We start from the raw sequence: 21,512 nt of genomic DNA on the forward strand, positions 1-21,512 counted from the left end.
ATTTTATCATACAAGAGCCAACAATACCACAAAAACTAGCCTACGTTATATAGCCTATATGTGGCCCGAAGCTTCAATGCTTAGATGTACAGAAAGAAATAGGGATATAATACTTTAAAAACTAAACGTAGCCTAATTAAATATATTTATTTGTACCTATTCAGGCTTGCTTTTCATAATGACAACACTGTGGGCATCATAATGTGACGGGTTTCACTGTATTTCCTGCTGCAAGAGAATGAGATCTCAGTGTCTCGTGTGAGGTAAACATCTCCTCCCCCGCAACACTGGCTGCAGAACCGCATCTCCAGTGTGTGGAGCAGGGAGAAAATGGAGCCTGATTGAATGTGAGAGCAGGCGGAAGAAAGGCAAGCATCGGCAGAGAGGGAGGGCGTTTGCTCTCAGTGAGCAGCACAGCTCGGCTGCTGCAGTCAGGGCATCAATTTTGTATAGGCGTTGAGTGCAGTGCATCAGAGCTGAGGCTTCGGCTTCTCCTCTCTCTGCCAGCCTCTTTACTCGCGTCTCGCTCGGACACAGAGTGATGGGGGGCGATACGAGCTGTCTCTATAGGCATGTCCGCATCCGATTCTAGCGCAGCACTGCTCAGCTGCAAGGTAGGGATAGTTTGCTTTCTCTCTCCCTCACTTGCACTTTATCTCTGTCACTCTCTCTCTCTCTCTCTCTCTCTCGCGCTCTCTCTCTTGCTCGCTCACTGATTTTCTCTCGCGTGCTCCCTCTCTATTACATTTTCACTCCATGTGATTTTGTAATCAATCAGTGCTGCTTTGGTGAAGTGAATGAATTTTGCATGCATTCTGCCTGGGTCATAGTCTATTAATATCCTCATGCAAGCCTTTTTTATGAATAAATTATTCTCAGTCGAGATGGAGCCTTAGCTTTTCGACCAGCATGCAGACTCATCAAATGCATTCAGCTGCATTAAATGTTTAATTGAGAACATGTATTCTCTTTAACTCGCTCATATCTTTCTGTGGGTGTGCTTTTAAATTGTATTGCAAGCAGGTGATAGCCTATGTCGTAATATTTTTTTATTAACCAGGGTCAGAATTATCCAGATTTAAGGTGAAACATTGCACTGAAAGGTGACCAAAATGCCACAGATATTTATGTATAAGTTTTTATTTAAATGTATTATATTTAATCTATTATAAATGTATTTACATAAACTTAGGTAAATTTAAATTCTTCTGTTTTTGCTTTTATCATTTCATAATTTTATTCCATAATATTATATTTTTGGTCTTTATAGGTTTATTCACTTGACATAAATTTGTGGCATGCTGTGTGTTTTATATTCAATAAGGTAAAAAACAAACAAAACAAAAAAAAAAACACTTAAAAAACTATTTTAAAAAATCACCTCAATAAATCCCTTAATATCAATTCCAAGGGGCAAATATGTGTAATAATAATAATAATTTAATTGCAGTCAATGTAGTTCAGCCTTTCCTCTGAAACTGATATACGATAATATAATGCAAAATGCACTGTTGTTGCATAGTTGATTCTTCTGTGATCCCTGTTCTCGTCACAATCAGGATCTGTCCTGCATCATCTCCATGTTCAAACACATTGCAGCAGGCGTACAGGAGACTGGGAATCAGATTCTGACAATATGAATGAAAATAGGGCATGAAACTGTTTGAAGTATAGGATAATGAATGACTGTTATCTAACAAGCCTGGTGGACAAGTGGAGGTTCATTGATTTTTCACCCCCTGTTGACCGTGAGCTGCTATTGCACACACAACATTCATATTCACATGTATCTGTGCCTGCAAAGCAATGCAGTTGAAAGAAAATGCTATACAATGCCTTTGGGATTGAAAATGTACTTTAAACCTAGAAATAAACAGAAAGTTTAAAACCTAGAAAAAAATGTACATTATGATGTCAAGTATGTAAAATTGTTACATTAATCATGTGAAAGCCTTTGTACAAACAGTCAGACTTCCATCCTCTGAATCTCAAGATGCTCTTTGGATCATTTTCAAATCATGATCATCATGTTTTACACAAAATTGTGGAGTTCATGCAGCTCGAGTGTTGCTGTCATTAAAGCAAAAGGAAGTTCTGTAATGACAACTCTGAGTGTTTGGCATGGCAATGGATTTGACAATGTTGATATGTTTGGTTTTGGTGGAATAGATCTGCTACTCTGCTGTTGGCTATTGCTTCTGCTGCAGAGCAAGTACGAAACTTGCTACTACCAATACGCAACACACTGCTGTGAGCAAGTAAGACATGCTGCTTCTGTACAATATAGCATACATTAAAACTGAATTACCCATAGCAGATATATACAGGTGGAGCTGGGGAAGGTGGAGGGTTTCTGAAAGCATGCTGCAACTGCTACAGCAAATGCTGACCAAGTATTTGAAGGTTGAGCATGCAGTGAGCTCATTGGCTACTGATACAGCAGGAACCAATCAGCTGTGCCCTATTGAGAACGATGTGATTGCAAGCAGATTAAAGGGGTGGTATAATGCCCTTTTCACAAGATGTAAAATAAGTCTTTGATGTCCCCAGAGTGTGTATGTGAAGTTTTAACTCAAAATGCCCCACAGATATTTGTATATAGCATTAAAAATGTCACTTTTTGAGGGTGAGCAAAAACGCGCCTTTTTGTGTGTGTCCCTTTAAATGCAAATGAGCTGCTGCTCCAGCAAAGAGGGCAGAGCTACAACAGCTTGTGTCCTTTTACCTCACACAGACATGCACTGAAAATTTACATTTTGTTTAGCCTTTTATGTTAAAACTGGAGTCAGACAAAGATGGAGAGACTAAAGAAGAAGTGACAACATGTAGACAACATTTCTGAATGGTTAGTTGATGAATTTATATAGCTTAAGTGTAGTTGTCTTCAAGTCATTGATTAGCATATTCTGTCATGATAACGTTTCTGGGGGCGGGGTTTATGTAAATTTTAGGGTTTGTGATGTCACTAACCCGGGAGGAATGTTGTGTAGTCCCTACGAGCCGTTTGTTGTAGTCCTTAAAAAGCAATTTCTTTAAAAGCAAATATCTCCATTTGCTGTGAACTTTGAGCATTCTAAATTTGCAGATGTTGTTTATGCTCAAACAGCAACATTACACACTAACTAAAGTTAGAAAAGTGAAATCAGAATCAACCACCCCTTTAAGTCAAGGACCCATCGGCCAGCGCCATCTAGAGTTTCATGACAGAACTTTCAAAAAATGTCATGACAAAACATTCAGAAATTCAAAATAATTTTTCAATTAATCTTTTGGTTATAAAAGTATTTTAATGCATTAATTATACCTTGTAATGCATATTATAATGCATTGTATGGTCTCATGAATTAATTGTAACCACAGTTATTATATATTATAATACGCATCTATTAATTGTTTCACCTTTAGAAAGTAGAATGCATTAAACACATGACAAACAATCAATTTCAGATGTAACAAGGAATCTGCAAATATTTTAATGCATTTTAACTTTTGTTACAATTATTTATGAAAATATATAATGCATTATAATGTACATTATGAATACCTTTTTTATGCATTATACATAAAGGCTTTAAGTAAAGTGTTAGCCAGCCTTTCACTCAAATTGTTTTGCCGGCAATATTATTTGCAACACAAAATTGTTTAATTAGAACAACTAAAAATAGATGTATTTTCAAAAGTGCTCTCATACTTTGGACCCCACTAAAAATGCAAATGAGTGATGCTTTGTAGCTGATGACACAAATTTGAAAACATTTAGAGTAAATATTAATAGCTTTATTTAAGCTACATACTGTAAGCATTGCATGCAGCCTTTTCTGGGAATGTCTAATGGATAGAATGTGTGTTATGAGTGGATAAGGTGTTGTGGAAATACTCTTAGCGGATGAGGTTGCTATGCATCGTGTCTTTTAAAGGATTACATTATCGATCCAGGTACTGAGTGAAAAATTGCTTAGTCTGTCGGGTCATCTGAAAACAACTCTGAGTTAATGTACGTTTAAACTGTGTGTGTAAGGAACACAAAATGCGTGTCACATCAAGTACACCGACACACGGTCGAACCCTGCATCACTGTTACCTCCGGTTGATAAAAGTGGCCAAAAAGAAAGAAAAATGTGTTTGATATTGTGTGTTGTGTGTGCTTCAAAGCCCTCCTCTATCTTTCTTTTAATATATTTTTAAACTGAACACATGAAAGAGATGAACATGGTGTAGATCATCCAAGAGCTGGTTCAGGATAGCTCTGTGATAGAGATGCCTCCCATAGCAGGGCTGCCTTTTAATTAACATGTTCATTTAGACGGGAGGTATATTTTAATCGCACATAAGAATCTTATCTTAGCCGGTGTCTGCTTAATTATGCTTTATCTCTTTCGACGGTAGGTGTCGCAGACACCTGCGCCCTGCGGCTGCCTTTGATATTTAATCATATCCTCACTGTGTTCTGGATTTTGGAGGGAAAGAGAGCAAGAGAAAGGCTGGTCTGGAGGGGAAATCAGAGGGATGGAGGATTTCAATACTTGTTTAGGGTCAGTGGGTGTTTTGTTTTTGGTGCATTTCTTCTAGGGTCGGAAATTAATGGGGGCTAGGGGCAAAAATTAGGCAAACATGTGGCTGTCGTGATTAAGGGAAATGTGTAAATGAATAAAAAGTGTTGACTGCGGCATTACATTTAGATCTGCTTACGTTGCATCAGATTACTTTTCTTTTTTGCAGCATTGTAACCAACCACACATGTTTCTGTTGAGCTTATGAATGCATTTATGTATTCTGTTATTCAACATAATTATTGGTATCATATCAAGAGCAATAATCGTCCATGAGGATTTTTGTTATAATTACCTACCTAGTAATAATTCTTTTAGTTTATATACTTTTTGGTGGCTATTTACAATATGCAATTGTCATGTAAATAAATGGATGCCAACTTTGAGCTGCATTAAACAGTCTATATTCTGATTGATTAAATTAATTGGTTAAATGGAAGTATTTGACATAAATATCAACATGTCAGAAGCATTTAAGTTGTCCTTTACAAAGGTAAAATGCCCCTGGAAGTTAAAAGACAATTCTATGTCTTTTATAAAAAAATTTACAGGCATGACAAATATTTTGACATTTAGAATTTCCAAAGCATTTGCAGCAATTGCTGTGTGTCGGAAAAAAATACCAAGTCCTGTCATGAAACTCCAGCCCCCGGTTTCACAGACAATGCATAAGCCTAGTCCCAGACTAAAATGCATGTTTGAACTGTTTTAAATGAAAGCAACTTGCACTGACATATCTTAAAATACGTCACTGGCATTGTTTTGTCTCAAGATGCACATCAGTAATGTTTTTTTTTCTAAGGCATGTTTATAAAAGCTACCTTCATGTTCTAAATGAACGAAGGCTTAATCTAAGCCCTGTCTGTGAAATCAGGCCTAAATGCAGGGTTGCCAGGTCTGTGCAACAAAAGTAGACCAATGACCAGTCAAAAGTAGCCCAAAAATAGCCCAATGCGATTTTTTTCCATCGGCGGCCGAATTCTCCTCTGAATTTGTACATTTTGGGGTGTTTTGGGGTTTTGTCGTGCTGAAATCGTACTTACGGTGGTGGAAACCTACCCGCGGCAACAACTTGGCAATACTCCCTAAATTGCACTGACTGATGATTCCTTAATACAACCTGATGACATTTACATTGTTTACTACATGGAACAAGCTGATTGGTTCCTGCAGCCAATGAGCTTGCTGCTCAACATTTAAATAGCTGGGGAGTGTTTACTCCACCCATATAGATATGCAACTGATAATTTTGATATATGCTATTTGTGCAGCAGCAGTATGTCTTGCATGCCATTGCAGCGTATTGGTGTATGTATTGGCAGTAGCATGGCCCTTTACTTGCTCTGTAGCAGCAATAATCTACAACAATATAAATAATCAGCAGCACAGCAGATCTATTCCGCCAAGACCAAATACATTAACATTGTCATATCCATTATCATCCTAAAAATCTTCCAAGAATTGTCATGATAGAACTGAAAATAAAGCAATAAAAGGAAATCATATAATTGACAAAGAGAATACAATGAATTTACTAGTAAAAGTAAACAAAAGTAATTGTAAAAATAAAATATGAAAGAGCATTTCTCACATTGGACTCTTGTCCTTTTTGCAGAGTTCAGCTGATTCCTACACTAGTAGACCATCGGATTCCGACCTGTCCCTGGAGGAGGACAAGGAGGCGTCTCGGCGTGAGGCCGAGCGCCAGGCCCACCTCCAGCTCGAGAGAGCCAAGGTTACACAGTCAATTACATCTCATCAATAACGTTAACTTTTCTTTGTTTTTTTGTTACTTTTCTAATGTTTTCTCCTTTTGTAGACCAAACCTGTGGCATTTGCAGTGAGAACCAATGTCAGCTACTGCGGGGCTCTTGATGAAGACTGTCCGGTTCAGGGTACTGCCATCAACTTTGAAACCAAAGATTTTCTACACATAAAAGAGGTAGGAAGCGATCAATGAACTAAAGTGAACAGTAAGCTAATGTTTCAGTGTTTTATTGAGCACGTTGTCTCTCATCCTACAGAAGTATAATAATGACTGGTGGATCGGGAGGCTGGTGAAGGAGGGGGCAGATATTGCCTTCATCCCCAGCCCTGTTAAACTGGAGGCCATGCGGATCAAACAGGAACAGAAAGCAGCTCAGAGGTCTGAACTACAATTGCATTTCATCATATCTACTCATCATTGAATACTGTATAGAGACCCATTCACGCCAAGGACGACAACTATTTAAAAGTTTGTTTTAAAATCATTCTAAACATAAAAGAATAGCCACACTACTCCACACTATAGCTATAAAGATAACGGTACAGAGAGAGATGATATCATTGGAATCACTGAACAATGAACGATAACAACATCAACAGCCAATAAGAATCCATGCTGCTTTAAAGAGCTTGAGCATTTAAAGCCACAGATGACATAACTGAAATACGTGCTTATAATAAACCGAATGGAGAGTGATATCATGCATTGGTGTGGATGCTAATATAGTTATCTATCTTAATAGTTATCATTCTTGGTGCGAACCGGCCTCAAATTATAATTTAAGAATAGTTCACTCCAAAAATTATATTCTGTCATTATTTAGACTCCCATTTTGTTCCACACTCATATGCTATGTTTCCATGAGCAGTTAATTTTAATCAACTAATTCCAAATGTATTTTTTTAGGAAAGTGGGTCTTAAATATCTTTCATTTCTATTTTAAATTTTAATAACTGTGTTCAGTGCCATGTCAGCTAAAGAAGCTTAAAAACAAAAAAAAAACATGAAAAGTTAAATAAACAAGAAGTTAATGGTGAGGCGCATATATTTTAGAAACAATATTGGCAGTTACTTTTGTGTATTTTGCTTTGTTCGAAACGAAGACAGAAATGACCCTCGTCAACATGCATCAGTGATGATAATTAGTACTGGTTCATTTTTGGTAAACTATACCATAAGTGAGAGATAAACGCCTCTACCTTCAAATGCTGTGATTTGCAATTGTGCTTGCTATTAATAAGAAATTTCAGCTCAAAAGTGCCACATGGGATTCTGAGTTCAAAGTATGATAACATACATTCAGCTATCCGCATGTCTTATCATATCATTTCTAAAGTGTTCATGTTGTTAACAGGAAAATGGGAGGGAATGCTTCATCTGGGGGCTGGAGGTCTACTCCTCCTTCTGCAGGTGAGAGGTATTTAAATACTCTCACACATCACTGTTTTACTGTAATGCCAGTACTATTGAGCCACTCTCATTTCCCCTTAGGGCATACCCTGCTTTTATCTGTCGGCATGATTTAATATTTCAGTATAAAATTATTTTGCACAAAAACAGCGTATTTCCGATTTTTTAAACACCTTTTTCTTGTTTTCAACAAGCCAAACAGAAGCAGAAGCAGGTAGGTGGTTAAAGATGCTCCCTTGATTCCATAATGCAACACAGACCCTCAAAAAGTGGTATTGCATATTCGCAGTTAGTGTCTGGCCTCTCTGACGATTCGCTGTAAGATATTTTAATGCTGTGTTATTGTAACTGGATCCCTTGAGGCTACTCTTTAGATGTCAAGAAATGTTAGTTAAGATTCAGAGCGTGTGTGTGTGTGTGTGTTGCAGACAGAGCACGTTCCACCCTATGATGTGGTTCCATCCATGAGGCCTGTTGTTCTGGTTGGCCCCTCACTGAAAGGCTATGAGGTAAATTCTGCAGGGTCCAGAATTAACTGCCACCAAGCAAGTAAAAGTTGAGTTTAATGAGTAAATAAAACTTTGCATATGTCATGTTGCAATTCCTAATACAGTTGCTGGCAATGTAAGAATGATGGTATGACACTCGCTGCTGTAAGTGACACAAACCAATCAAATCAAAGACATGTGAACCATTTACTAAGAAATCATCACTCAATCATTTGACTTGTGTGTCTTTTAACTTGTACCTCAATGTGATGACATTATATATTAAGTCACCAAAATTACAATATGAAGAACAAAAACAATGTTATTTTAGTATTATTTATATAATATTATAGTATTTATTAATATTTTGAAGTAGATTTTTATTTTAGTTTTTTATTTTAATTTTAGTTAGTAATAAAAATAGTCCTAAAGTTAGTGCTTGTCATAATTATTAGTTTTTGTATCTATATTTTAAATATTTCTATATATTTTTAATGCATTTTTATTTCAGTTAATTTTATTAATTTTAGTAGTTCAAAATAAACTTAAATTTCAAGTTTTTTAAAGTTTAAGTTATTCGTCTAACTATATATACAGTATATATATATATATATATATATATATATATATATATATATATAGCTGAAATAATATATGTATATATATATATATATATATATATATATATATATATATATATATACACACTCACCTAAAGGATTATTAGGAACACCATACTAATACTGTGTTTGACCCCCTTTCGCCTTCAGAACTGCTTTAATTCTACGTGGCATTGATTCAACAAGGTGCTGAAAGCATTCTTTTGAAAAGTTGGCCCATATTGATAGGATAGCATCTTGCAGTTGATGGAGATTTGTGGGATGCACATCCAGGGCACGAAGCTCCCGTTCCACCACATCCCAAAGATACTCTATTGGGTTGAGATTTGGTGACTGTGGGGGCCATTTTAGTACAGTGAACTCATTGTCATGTTCAAGAAACCAATTTGAAATGATTCGAGCTTTGTGACATGGTGCATTATCCTGCTGGAAGTAGCCATCAGAGGATGGGTACATGGTGGTCATAAAGGGATGGACATGGTCAGAAACAATGCTCAGGTAGGCCGTGGCATTTAAACGATGCCCAATTGGCACTAAGGGGCCTAAAGTGTGCCAAGAAAACATTCCCCACACCATTACACCACCACCACCAGCCTGCACAGTGGTAACAAGGCATGATGGATCCATGTTCTCATTCTGTTTACGCCAAATTCTGACTCTACCATCTGAATGTCGAGACCATCAGAAATCGAGACTCATCAGACCAGGCAACATTTTTCCAGTCTTCAACTGTCCAATTTTGGTGAACCCGTGCAAATTGTAGCCTCTTTTTCCTATTTGTAGTGGAGATGAGTGGTACCCGGTGGGGTCTACTGCTGTTGTAGCCCATCCGCCTCAAGGTTGTGCGTGTTGTGGCTTCACAAATGCTTTGCTGCATACCTCGGTTGTAACGAATGGTTATTTCAGTCAAAGTTGCTCTTCTATCAGCTTGAATCAGTCGGCCCATTCTCCTCTGACCTCTAGCATCAACAAGGCATTTTCGCCCACAGGACTGCCGCATACTGGATGTTTACAAAGAATGGTGTGAAAAGGGAAAAACATCCAGTATGCGGATGCGTGAAAATCCCAGTAACTGAGCAGATTGTGAAATACTCAGACCGGCCCGTCTGGCACCAACAACCATGCCACGCTCAAAATTGCTTAAATCACCTTTCTTTCCCATTCTGACATTCAGTTTGGAGTTCAGGAGATTGTCTTGACCAGGACCACACCCCTAAATGCATTGAAGCAACTGCCATGTGATTGGTTGATTAGATAATTGCATTAATGAGAAATTGAACAGGTATTCCTAATAATCCTTTAGGTGAGTGTGTGTATATATATATATATATATATATATATATATATATATATATATATATATATATATATATATATATATATATATATTATTTCAGCTTTATTTCAATTACAGAAAATTATTTTAATAGATTACATTTTAGCAATACTGGAACAAAATCACATTTTGCAGAGATTGACTTATCTAATATATGATACGATATGCCAGTGACACAATGACCTGCACTGTTTGTCACAAATGAAAGAAAAACTGTTAAATAATACCATTGTCATGGGGGAAAAAAAGATATATGCAGTTTATACTTAATTTTACATTTAAATAATAATTTTATTGTTTACATTTAATATTATAGTTTTATTGTAATTTAATAAAAATGCTAAATACAGTTTTATGGCCTCTGAAAAATATTTATGGTCAGTATTTTTATTTATATTTAATAAATAATATTTATATAACTATATATAACATAATAATATTAAATAAAATTATGCAAAATAGTTGCATGGCCCATGGAAGGTGATTATGGTGTGTAAATTCTTGTCATTCACTTTTGGATCCTGTCATATATGACTGCTCAGGCAGTGTAAGATGGTACGTGAGAGGATTCAGGAATGTGAAATATTTAAGTCCAGCTGTGGCACAGAGCTCTGGACACATTTGTCAGTCAGCTCTTTAACAGAGACACCAGGGACCTGCTTCTCCTGCTGACTCTACTCTCTATTTCAGGAGTCATTCATTTTTCACCCTGTGTCTAAATAAAACCACCTCATCTAAACTATATTATCCTTTTACATTCTTCACAATCCCCTGTTTAGGACTCCTTATTTTCCCTCTAGATTCCTTAGACAACAAAATCGCTGGTTATATGTTAACACTATTTATAGCTCAAGACCTGAATTACCTCAGATTGACAGGTTAATTATACATGAAAAGTTTCTGGGGTGTGCATGTTTTCTCACAATCTTCTCTGATACAGGTGACTGATATGATGCAGAAAGCCTTGTTTGACTTCCTGAAACACAGGTTTGATGGGAGGTGAGTGAGCTATAAGCTTAAAGGAACAGTTCACCCAAAATGTGAATTTGGAAAAATGGAAATAAATCACTTACTCACCCTCATGTAGTTTCAAACCCATATGACTGACTGACTTAGAAGAAAAAAGTGATTTTTTGTGGCCATTTTAAAGGTACACTATGTAACATGTGGCCCTCTAGTGGTTAAAAAATAAAACCGCATGCATTTTACAGAGGGGGTTATTGTGGTTGTGTTTTAGTTCTGCATGACTGTGCAGATGAATAATGGTTCTTTCTCTTAACTAAAAAACAAGAGAGAGATTATCCTACTGCTCATAAAACATTCACTACTAGGCTTAAGAGATATAACCAGAGAAGGAAAGGATCTCAAGCTGACTAGCCGAAGAGGTTACTGGATCTATACCCATTAATAGACAAGGTGCTTCCTTGTAAATCAATTCCAGCACAACTCTACAACAAATATAAAGAAATGACCCTTCACAATTGATCATTCTTTTCAATGAACTCTGTTAGAGAGCTACATATGGCAATTTATCTGTTCAAAAACAGATTAACCTTACTCGCCTGTTGAGTAATAAAAACGCCATCTCCATGTTACATTTACAACAGTTCAAATCCCTCAGTTCTCACTATCTCCGAAAAGCCAAGCCAATGTTGATCTTCATTTTATTATGAGCTCTGTCATGTTCTCTTTTTGCCAGCAGACTGGAAGAGGAATTCATGATGTATTGAATAAGTTACATAGTGTGCCTGTATTTTAGTGTTAAATACATGTATAATTCAGTGAATGGGGACTGGGAGGCTTCAAAATATCAAAAAAGCACCATAAAGTATCATAAAAGTGGTCCATACCTGTGTGCTATATTACGAGGCTTCTGAATTTTTTTTTTTCATGGCAGGATTTCTATCACACGGGTGACTGCAGATCTGTCTCTGGCTAAAAGGTCTGTTTTGAATAAGAAAGCTATCATGGAGAGGTCGAACACTCGCTCCAGTCTGGGTGAGTAAAGCTAAATAGTACATAAATATAACGAGTGGTAAAGTATTTTTGAGTATGAAGGATCTCATGTTGTTTCATTATTAATGTGGTTCCTATTTTCATGTCTCTCTCTCTCTCTCTCTCTCTCTCTCTCTCTCTCTCTCTCTCTCTCAGCGGAGGTGCAGAGTGAGATTGAGAGAATATTTGAGCTGGCTAAAAGTCTGCAGTTGGTGATCTTGGATGCAGATACTATCAACCATCCCGCACAGCTTCTCAAGACCTCCCTCGCTCCCATCATTGTCTATGTGAAAGTGTCCTCTCCAAAGGTGCAACAATATTTAACGGGTCAATAAATCATTTTTACTTGTTTTTAAAAAGCTATAAATGGGTGATTCATTTACTACAGATTTATGTTAAAACAAACTCAACTTTTGTGTTGTTGTATAAAGGTCACATTACTGTAAAATGGCCTTGGAAACCTTTTGAAATTCTTTTTATTGTAGTATAGTCCACTGGAGGCAAGTTTGTAGAAAACCCAAGTGCAGTGTATTTACAGACTGTGATCAAACATAAAATAAAGGCATGGCATGTCCAAAACATAAATATGACAGGACCTTACCCACAGAAGTTACAATGAAACAATACTTGACTAGGACACATGGCAAACATGAGGGCTTAAATACAAGGGACACCTGTGAACAATGAACCAATGACATCATGACACATCAGACTAGGGAACACATGGCAGGATCACATGACTATAACAGGGAATCACATGACAACAGGTGCTTTTAATGCTTGTTTAATGTGCTTTTATGTTTTAAAAATATATATTTTTCCCCTGTACCAGACTGAGACTTAAAATATGAGGAATCCATAATAAAAAATATGAATTATTACTTTTAATAATTCAATTATTATAAAACTGATCATGAGAAAAAAAACCCTATTATTATTTATTATTATTATTTGAAAATTGAAAATGATTTATATCATTTTAGACCCATTTTGTCCCTCTATCATTTCCACCATAACCAGCAATTTTGCCCCTAATATTATTCAGATATTATTATTATTATTATTAAAATATTATGCAATTGTTTTAGCAAGACCAATGAGTGTTTTAAGCCATACAAAGTTATCAAACAAAATACATAGAGTTGTAATTAAAGTTACATTTGCTGTTTCATAAAAAAAAAAAAATATATATATATATATATCTTTGAAGCATGTATATTTACTGTTGAACATTGATAATAGACTAATTAATTTTGTGTTTGAAAAGTGTGCTTTTTAACCACAGGGTTAAAAGTTATATTATTCCCTGAAGCATTGCTCCCACTTTTGTCCCTCATTTTCTGTCACTCGATCTACCTCAGGTTCTTCAAAGACTCATTAAGTCCAGAGGGAAATCTCAAAGCAAACATCTCAACGTGCAATTGATGGCTGGAGATAAACTAGCACAGTGCCCACCAGTGAGTCCCAGCACTGCACATGCATTCAGCTCCTGTTAACGGACATTAAACCGAAGCAACAAATGAACAGATGCAATATCCTGCACTTTTACATACTGTTTATCCTCACTGCTTTGCTCTTGCATTAGGAAATGTTTGATGTTATACTGGATGAGAATCAGTTAGAGGATGCCTGCGAACACCTGGCCGAATATTTAGATATATACTGGCGTGCCACTCACCTGCCAGGCGCCGCCCCCCTGAACCCTCTAGTGGAGCAAAATGTAGTTACACCCCCCTCAGCTAACTCTAGCCAACAGGTGAGTGTTTAAATGTTAACTGCATGGACTTCACTTGCTTAATTGATCTTAAACACTCTCTCATTCTCTACCTTCAGTTCTCAGAGACGCAGGAGCTAATTGAATGAGTACTACCACAAATAAGCGTGAGTGTTGGGTCGATTTTCATCAGTTAAGATCATTGCCGTCAATGTGTATTTCCTGGTCAGGGTTTATTTTGCATACATTATCTTTTTTATTGTTCAAATAATAATAATAACAACAATACATTTTAAAGGAGCACATGCTCATTTTTACTTAATTCAAAAGTTTTTACACATCAAGAAAAGTATGTTTGAAAAATATTTAAAATAATGTCTTATATCAGACTAATAAAGGCGGTTTCATTTTTATTTATTTTTTACTAGTTGCTTTATTATATCTCGGTAATCCACCAATATATATATATATATATATATATATATATATATATATATATATATATGGATATTTATATTTCGACACTTTCATTAGCAGAATAGATTAATGTAAATTCATTCATTTAATTTAAATGGGCATTACTACAATGGCATCTGAAACCAGTTTTATACTGTTCTTGTATTTAATATTATTTTTAATTAGCTTTTATTTTTATTTTAAAGTTCATAATTTTGTTATGAGCTTTTGTCATTTTTATTAGCTTTTTTACAATATTTTTATGAATATTTCTATATAGTTTGTTTTAGTACTTTAACTTATTTTAATTCAATTAGTTGCCAATGCAACATTTCTAATTGTTGTGTTTTTTTAAAGTGTATTTATAATGTAATGTAATTTTACCTAACAAAAACTCATTTTAATAGTTTTCATTTTAGTTTTATTTAATGACTAACTGAAACACTTTGACGTGATGACCACTAGGTATCAGTGTAACAACGGCCGTGACAGTAAGCTTGTCACCAGGGTGTTTATAACCATAATGATCCCTTTCTCCACTGCTCTCTGACTGTTATAGAGTGACACAGAACATTCCAGAAAGACCCCCAGAATATTCCTCAAAGGCCAGCCACTCACTGCCCCAGAATGAGATGGGGCTCAGAGCAGCTGCCCCCCCCCCCCCCCCCCCCCCTGATGAGAAAGAGGAGGAGAGGAGGGATGGAGAATGCGATGAGGGCCAGAGGAGAAGCGGACCAATCCCAGCCTCACTGACGGTGACAGCACACACCCTTCCGTGCACTAACACATGTGTCGTCCTTTACATCTCAGGACCACTGCTGCAGGCCTTCAGCCAACACACACACACACACACACTCTGGCTGGTATACACACATTCAACTGGTCTGAATGTCCCTGCTGAGATCAAAAGGGGTTTTCCCCCCAAACCCCTGGGTGGTGCTGTCTGTCCGCCAGGTTCTGCCAGCCTGACTCTTATCTCCGGGGTGAGGCTGGCACTGGCATCAGAGCATCCATACCATTCCCTCACAAAGAAGGGCACCCCATGTCACAACTGCCAGTCAGCTCACCACGTCTCCACCTCCCAGGTTTATCAAGACCGTAGCTCATGCCCAATTCACTTCATTTAAATGATTAGCTCATAATTAATAACCCAATAGGCTTTATGTAGCACAACTCTCAAATTACAGTTGGGACTATTTGTAACTGAATTTATGTCCTGTTCTCCTTTTCTTGTGTCCTTTTTACTGCATCCACTGGGAATCTTTAGTTTTATATCAACCGGGGTAAATCCACTAGTAACTCATCAGTATTTACAACCACATTGCTCGAATATCACCCTTTCAGATCAATGAAAAGCAGACCACATGAATGTTTACCATACATTTTTTGCCTAGATCTCAGTATTGCAATAAACATCCTAATATAGTATTATTTACTTTGTGGTTCTCAACTGATGGGTTGCAGGTCTGTTCTGATGGGACAGCAGGTGATTAAAAAAAAGCTAAATTATATAAATAGTATGGAGCCCTGCACATGATGCAGGAGGGGAAGGGGATATATTGTGGACACGAATTAAGGATTCATTCTCTCGTTTTAGCAAATTGTGGCCACTATTTACTCATTCGTTAACTCTTTGTAGTAAATCTTGGAACACAAGATAATTTCACTTTCAAAATGCACTAAAACTACCAAAACACTTCATACATGTCTCAAATTAACTCTAAAGCTTTTCAACCAATAAGCACACTTTGTCACTCATAAAACACAGACCTAAAAACATTAACAACAGTTAGCATTGTACTGTTTATAATTCACGGCAGTTTGTTACATTGTCCGTGTTTACATTACAGTTCAAAATTATTCCTAAGTTTTCCTTTTGTATAGATGGTAATGAAATTGAAAGAGCTACATGTAATTGCTTTGATAGTATTTCATTTTTTAGATTCAGAATATATTTCAATATGGTATTGCTATAGAAATAAAGCACATTTCTTTCATTTATTTTTGTATTATGCAAGGTTTTGGGAATGAATGAATGAATGAAGTTATGGGAATGAATAGTTAATTCGTGGCCTTGATATACATGTTTTATTTCATCCCTGTCATGTGCATGGCTCCGTAATACTGCATCTAACCATTTAATCATGCATAGATAGGATGACACAATAAATAGGCTTTTTAACTTTTAAAAAGAGAACACTAAACATCTAATCAAACTATATATGGCTTTTTGGTACAAAGTAAATTGGGTTAATACCAATACAAGTAAAATAAATTTCACCCAAACTACATTTATTTGTAACAACTTCATTTGTAATGAAGTGAAACATGGTTTATGCTGCAATGTGCTTTTGTGAATTATTGACTATTTATTTTGATGATTTAATTATTATTGTATTAATTATTGTTTAATTATAATTTGATTCATATCAATAATATTTTATTTTGTATTAATATTTTTTTATCACTGTACATAATCGTACCATTGTTCCAACAGCAACAGTAAAATGTATTGCATCAAAACACATTTTCACCACTGTTTAATAACATCCTCTTTTTCTGCATTTCGAGAATCTTAAAACACTGATAATAAGTTTTTATCTTTACCATCAACACTTATATGCATGATAAGTGATGATCTTGCTGACATATCTGCTGCTGAAATTGTTGAGTTTTGCTTGCTGCTGTTCTTCCATGCAATAACAAAGACATTTACAAATTTTATCTCGCATAACAGAATGACTTATGTCTTAATTTGCAAGACAATCTCTTAACTAAATGTTCACTAATTTTACTCTTTGCATACACGCATATGCAATCCCATTGTACAATGAAGCGCCTAATCATGACTATGCATGACAAACAATCAGACATTTGTAGGAATTCACTGCACTGTAAACTGAATGGGAAGATGCAATGGACACAGAAATGTATAAACCATCACAAACCATCTGCTTGAGTATACAGATTGCACATTAAAATTCATTGCCCTCATCTATATATAAATGCACAAACAAATGACTTTCTGTTAGTTTAAGATGTACACGTACAATATTATTTGCATATATTGAACAAAAATGTTATTTGGGACCATGTTGAATCTTCTGTCAATTTATGAATCACTGAATATTAAAAGCAACAAGCAAGAGACACAGGCTTTAAAGCACAATGAGCTCTTCCCAATCAAAAATGTGATTGATATCCTTCCAGGTGAATTTTGTACATAGTCAAAAACTATGTCTTTGGGTCTCCAAAGTATATTTTCAAGGCTAATTGTTTATTTTATTAGATATTATGTTGTTCTCTATCACAATTTACTGTATGCAACACTGGAGGAAGGTGCAACTTGGCTTGTATTAATAAAGGTCTATCACAGAATAAAGGGAAATCAATATGAATGCACTATTTTGTTTTTGAGGTTTTCTTTTGGTTTACAATGCAATAAAAGCACTATGTATGTAAGTGTGTAAACCCTCTTCCAGTTGAAACCTTATCATATTGTACTAATGTGACAAGTTCTGGGCGAAAAAGAAAAGAATTTAGAAAAATGTATTACCTGATGCTGAGCAAAAGTATTGTGTGCTCTGGGGAAGAGAAAAAAATATTAAAAATAAAATAAAAAGAATGGTCTCTGGTTTCTGTCCCTTGTGCATGTATTATATTTCAATAAATATTTTAGTATAAGAGTACAGTTTTAATAACTTTAGACTTGATAAATTTACTGTATCTTGTGGTGTGACAAATGAATTTTTAAATATAGTCAGTTAATGAGGTCATAAAAGTTGCATGCAAAATTAGAATTAGAATTATAGATGCTGTTCAAAATAGTTTTAGATTAAGTGTATATTATGTCTTACCAGACATGTCAACATTTCAAAAGTAGTTTATATCAACTAACCACCCATGTAAAATGGTCGAGGAATCTCAAACATAAATTCCAGATTTCCTCTAGAGGTCAGTGCAGGAGCAATTGTAGTGCAATCAGAATGAAAGGAAAATGATGATCTGTGTAAATGCAAAAACACTGTCTTTCTGTTTTTTCTACAGATTTACATTTTTAAAATGTGCAATAGTTACTTGAAGGAGGATTTCTACCTGATCTGAGCATTAAAAAAAAAAAATATATATATATTTTTTTTTTTATTATTTTTTTTTATTTTTTGCATATAACCTTAATTTCATCAGGTTATTCAGTGATATTAAAATGTTGACTTTAATGAAAGTTAATTTTACCACAGTAAGCACATTTTAGGTTACCAGCTAATCTTTTTACAGTGCATGCATTTAGCAGTGAGGTCACATTTTGTCATATATTAGACTCTAACACTCAAAATCAGGCTAAGCCAAACACTCAGATTTATGCTTGAACATGGGTGGAAACGTAGAGCATTTACTGTAGATGCTTGTAACTGCAGCAAACTAACTGCAGCGAATTGCATTTACTGCAGGGGTGTCCAAACTCGGCCCTGGAGGGCCACCGTCCTGCAGAGTTTAGCTCCTACATGCCTCAACACACCTGGCTGGAAGTTTCTAGGGCCCTGTCCCAAATGGCACACTTCATATGCACTTTCGGTCTTGTGGACTTACAATGGCTGCCGTGTGCGTGTGTCCGTTAAGTCCGTGAGACCGTAGGTTGTCCCATTTGTCATTTTAGGCCTCAGAAGGGTGCTCGCGAGCGACCCCCTTTGTGGTCGATATGCGCCCTCGATACGCACTTTTACCGAGCCCGCACTGATGCATTACGTCACGAAAGTGCGGACTCGTAGGAAGACCATGAGTGCTTAGGGTGCCATTTGGGACAGGGCCTAGTATGCCTAGTGAGACCTTGATTAGCTGGTTCAGGTGTGTTTAATTCGGGTTGGAGCTAAATTTTGCAGGACAGTGGTGGCCCTCCAGGAGCATGTTTGGACACCCCCGGCCTACTGTATGAATGTGCTAGATCTGCAGTTCAGAGTATGTCCGGCTTGTTTGTAATTGTGTTTACTACAAGCACCGTGAAGCAGACACACCATACCTCCACACTTTTCCTGCACTGCTGAGTGGGTCACCCTGGAACAGGAACTCATTAACACATGCTAATTAGCTGCCTGCTGGGCCTCTGTCTGCTGCAAGTGGGCGGTTGTGGGTCAGGGGGTGTTGTTAGAGTCTCTCTCTCTCTCACTCTCAGTTGGTGTTCTAGTAGCAAGAAGAGCTGATTACTGCTGTGGCTTGATATGCTCTCAGTATCCCGTTCCCTGTCATCAGAGCATAACGGGGCCTATAGCAAAGCTCAAAGAAAGATTTGGCTATAATGAGAGAGCTGGAGAAAAAGAGACAGTGGTCCGGATCGACTGACCGGAACGTAAAGTTCGACAGAGAGCAATTGCGCCGATCCACTTGACCTCACCGCAGTATTCATCAGATCCACACATGCTGCAGAACAAATGGGCTTTTCCATTTCCATATGCTACTTCTTTTCATTTCTGTATGCTCCATTTCCCTCCTGAGAGGCTGACACTGAAAATGCTTTCATTTTTATCTGCAAATGACACAGCCATCTGTCACACATGAGGGTTTATCTTTATCTCTGGCACTGACAACAAATGCTAAACGTCCATCTACACAAGTTACATGCATGAAACGACACAAACATACAACATTACATGTGTTTATAATGAATAACTTCAGCATTATTGTTAAGGCATCGCTGAAACAAACGTCTCTCTTTGTTGCTTTAGCGCATGCAATATATATTTGACCTTGGAAGTAAATAAGTAAATAAATATAGCACATTTTTAAATAGCCTATCTTTCTAATGAAATAAACAAATTGTGAAATTTGTGGATAGTTTGGTCAACACACGTCTAAAACCTTCATATCTTTCATCAGTTTAGATATAATAAAAGTTTCCCAAAAGAGTGGCTTGTTTCTGGAGTCTGGACAAAGGGAATATGTCAAATGCACTGAAATACTTCAATATTTGAGGTCATTTCAGAAGGAAATTAGGGGATTCACAGATCATTAAAGGTTAGAGTGTTAGGAGGAAGGACGAGAATGTGTGAACAGTCCTATTGTCCTCATGTCTGTGGCTATTGATGCTGAATGAAAACAAGTTAATTGATTACTTTAGACACAAAGAAAATGTCAGAATATGCAGGAAATCTGGAAAAATTGGCAAAGGGCCTAATTTACTTTGCATGTCAAAGCATTGAAGAAGACCCCGAGCATAATAAAGTGAAAACTATTCTGACCCGATATGTTAATTTTATGTTGCATGAATTTAGATAAATTATATAAAGCATCTTGCTTAATCACAAACGTGTAATTTGGTCAACACACTTCTAAAACACTTTATGAGATTTTCATAACATATCTTTCATTAGTCTTGGTAAAAATGAGATTAGTGGACTGGTCGGTGCATTATGTTTCTGAACAAAGGGAATATCATAGATGACACATATAAAGTACATTTTTAAATCTTAAAATATATATGCATCTATGTTGCATAATATATCAATTATAATTAAATAATTATATATTTAAAATATTGTAATTATTTCACTTTCATTTTGAAAATATTCTAGACACACACGCACACACAAAATATTTCATGTCTTACATAATTATCTTCAATAATGCCATGTGACCATGAACCTCTGAGGTTAAACAGAGGTAGGAACCCAACTGCAACCTTCTGACACCTTCTTCCTCTATCTCCTACAGCAGATTGTGTTGTGACACACTGGGCTGTTGATTATTCAGCTCCACCTGCTTCCCTGTGCTTTGTGTCCTGCTGTTACAGCAGGGGAATTCTTCTCATACATACTTCATGTGGTCTCCACCCCTGCTGCGGATACTACAAGCCTTATCTATGATACCACTAACTGATTCAATATAGGTTGAATGGCATAATAAAAAGGATACAAAGGCTTCCGTTCAAAATGAAGACAAAATATTATAATGCCACCACAGATTTTATCTTGAACATTGTCTGCAGTTTGACATTGTATGACTTTAGGGACAAAAACAGAGACGATAAAACTTACTGATACACATACAATATTAATGTATACTGCTCTGAAACCATTCGGTGATGTGAAATTAGACCGTCTATTCAGTTTGAAGAATAATTGAATTAGTAGGGGAGGGGAGAAGTGTTTGCGTAAGGTCTATTCTCCTCAGCCTGCTGTCTCTGA

At 36.3% G+C, this 21,512-nt stretch overlaps 1 protein-coding gene across 1 annotated transcript; it reads left to right on the forward strand.

Moving 5' to 3' along the window:
• Nucleotides 1-233: 233 nt before the first annotated feature.
• cacnb3b (calcium channel, voltage-dependent, beta 3b) lies at nucleotides 234-16,558 on the forward strand. Its single transcript, XM_079849608.1, has 14 exons — nucleotides 234-614; nucleotides 6,166-6,285; nucleotides 6,370-6,492; nucleotides 6,575-6,696; nucleotides 7,673-7,728; nucleotides 7,923-7,942; nucleotides 8,157-8,237; nucleotides 11,113-11,171; nucleotides 12,070-12,170; nucleotides 12,324-12,475; nucleotides 13,529-13,624; nucleotides 13,753-13,923; nucleotides 14,001-14,048; nucleotides 14,897-16,558. The coding sequence occupies exons 1-13, from the start codon at nucleotides 573-575 to the stop codon at nucleotides 14,028-14,030; spliced, it is 1,173 nt and encodes a 390-aa protein (XP_079705734.1). The 5' UTR covers nucleotides 234-572; the 3' UTR covers nucleotides 14,031-14,048; nucleotides 14,897-16,558.
• The last annotated feature ends 4,954 nt before the right edge of the window (nucleotides 16,559-21,512 follow it).

This window comes from Squalius cephalus (genome assembly GCF_949319135.1).
Source record: "Squalius cephalus genome assembly, chromosome: 18".
Classification (NCBI taxonomy): domain Eukaryota; kingdom Metazoa; phylum Chordata; class Actinopteri; order Cypriniformes; family Leuciscidae; genus Squalius; species Squalius cephalus.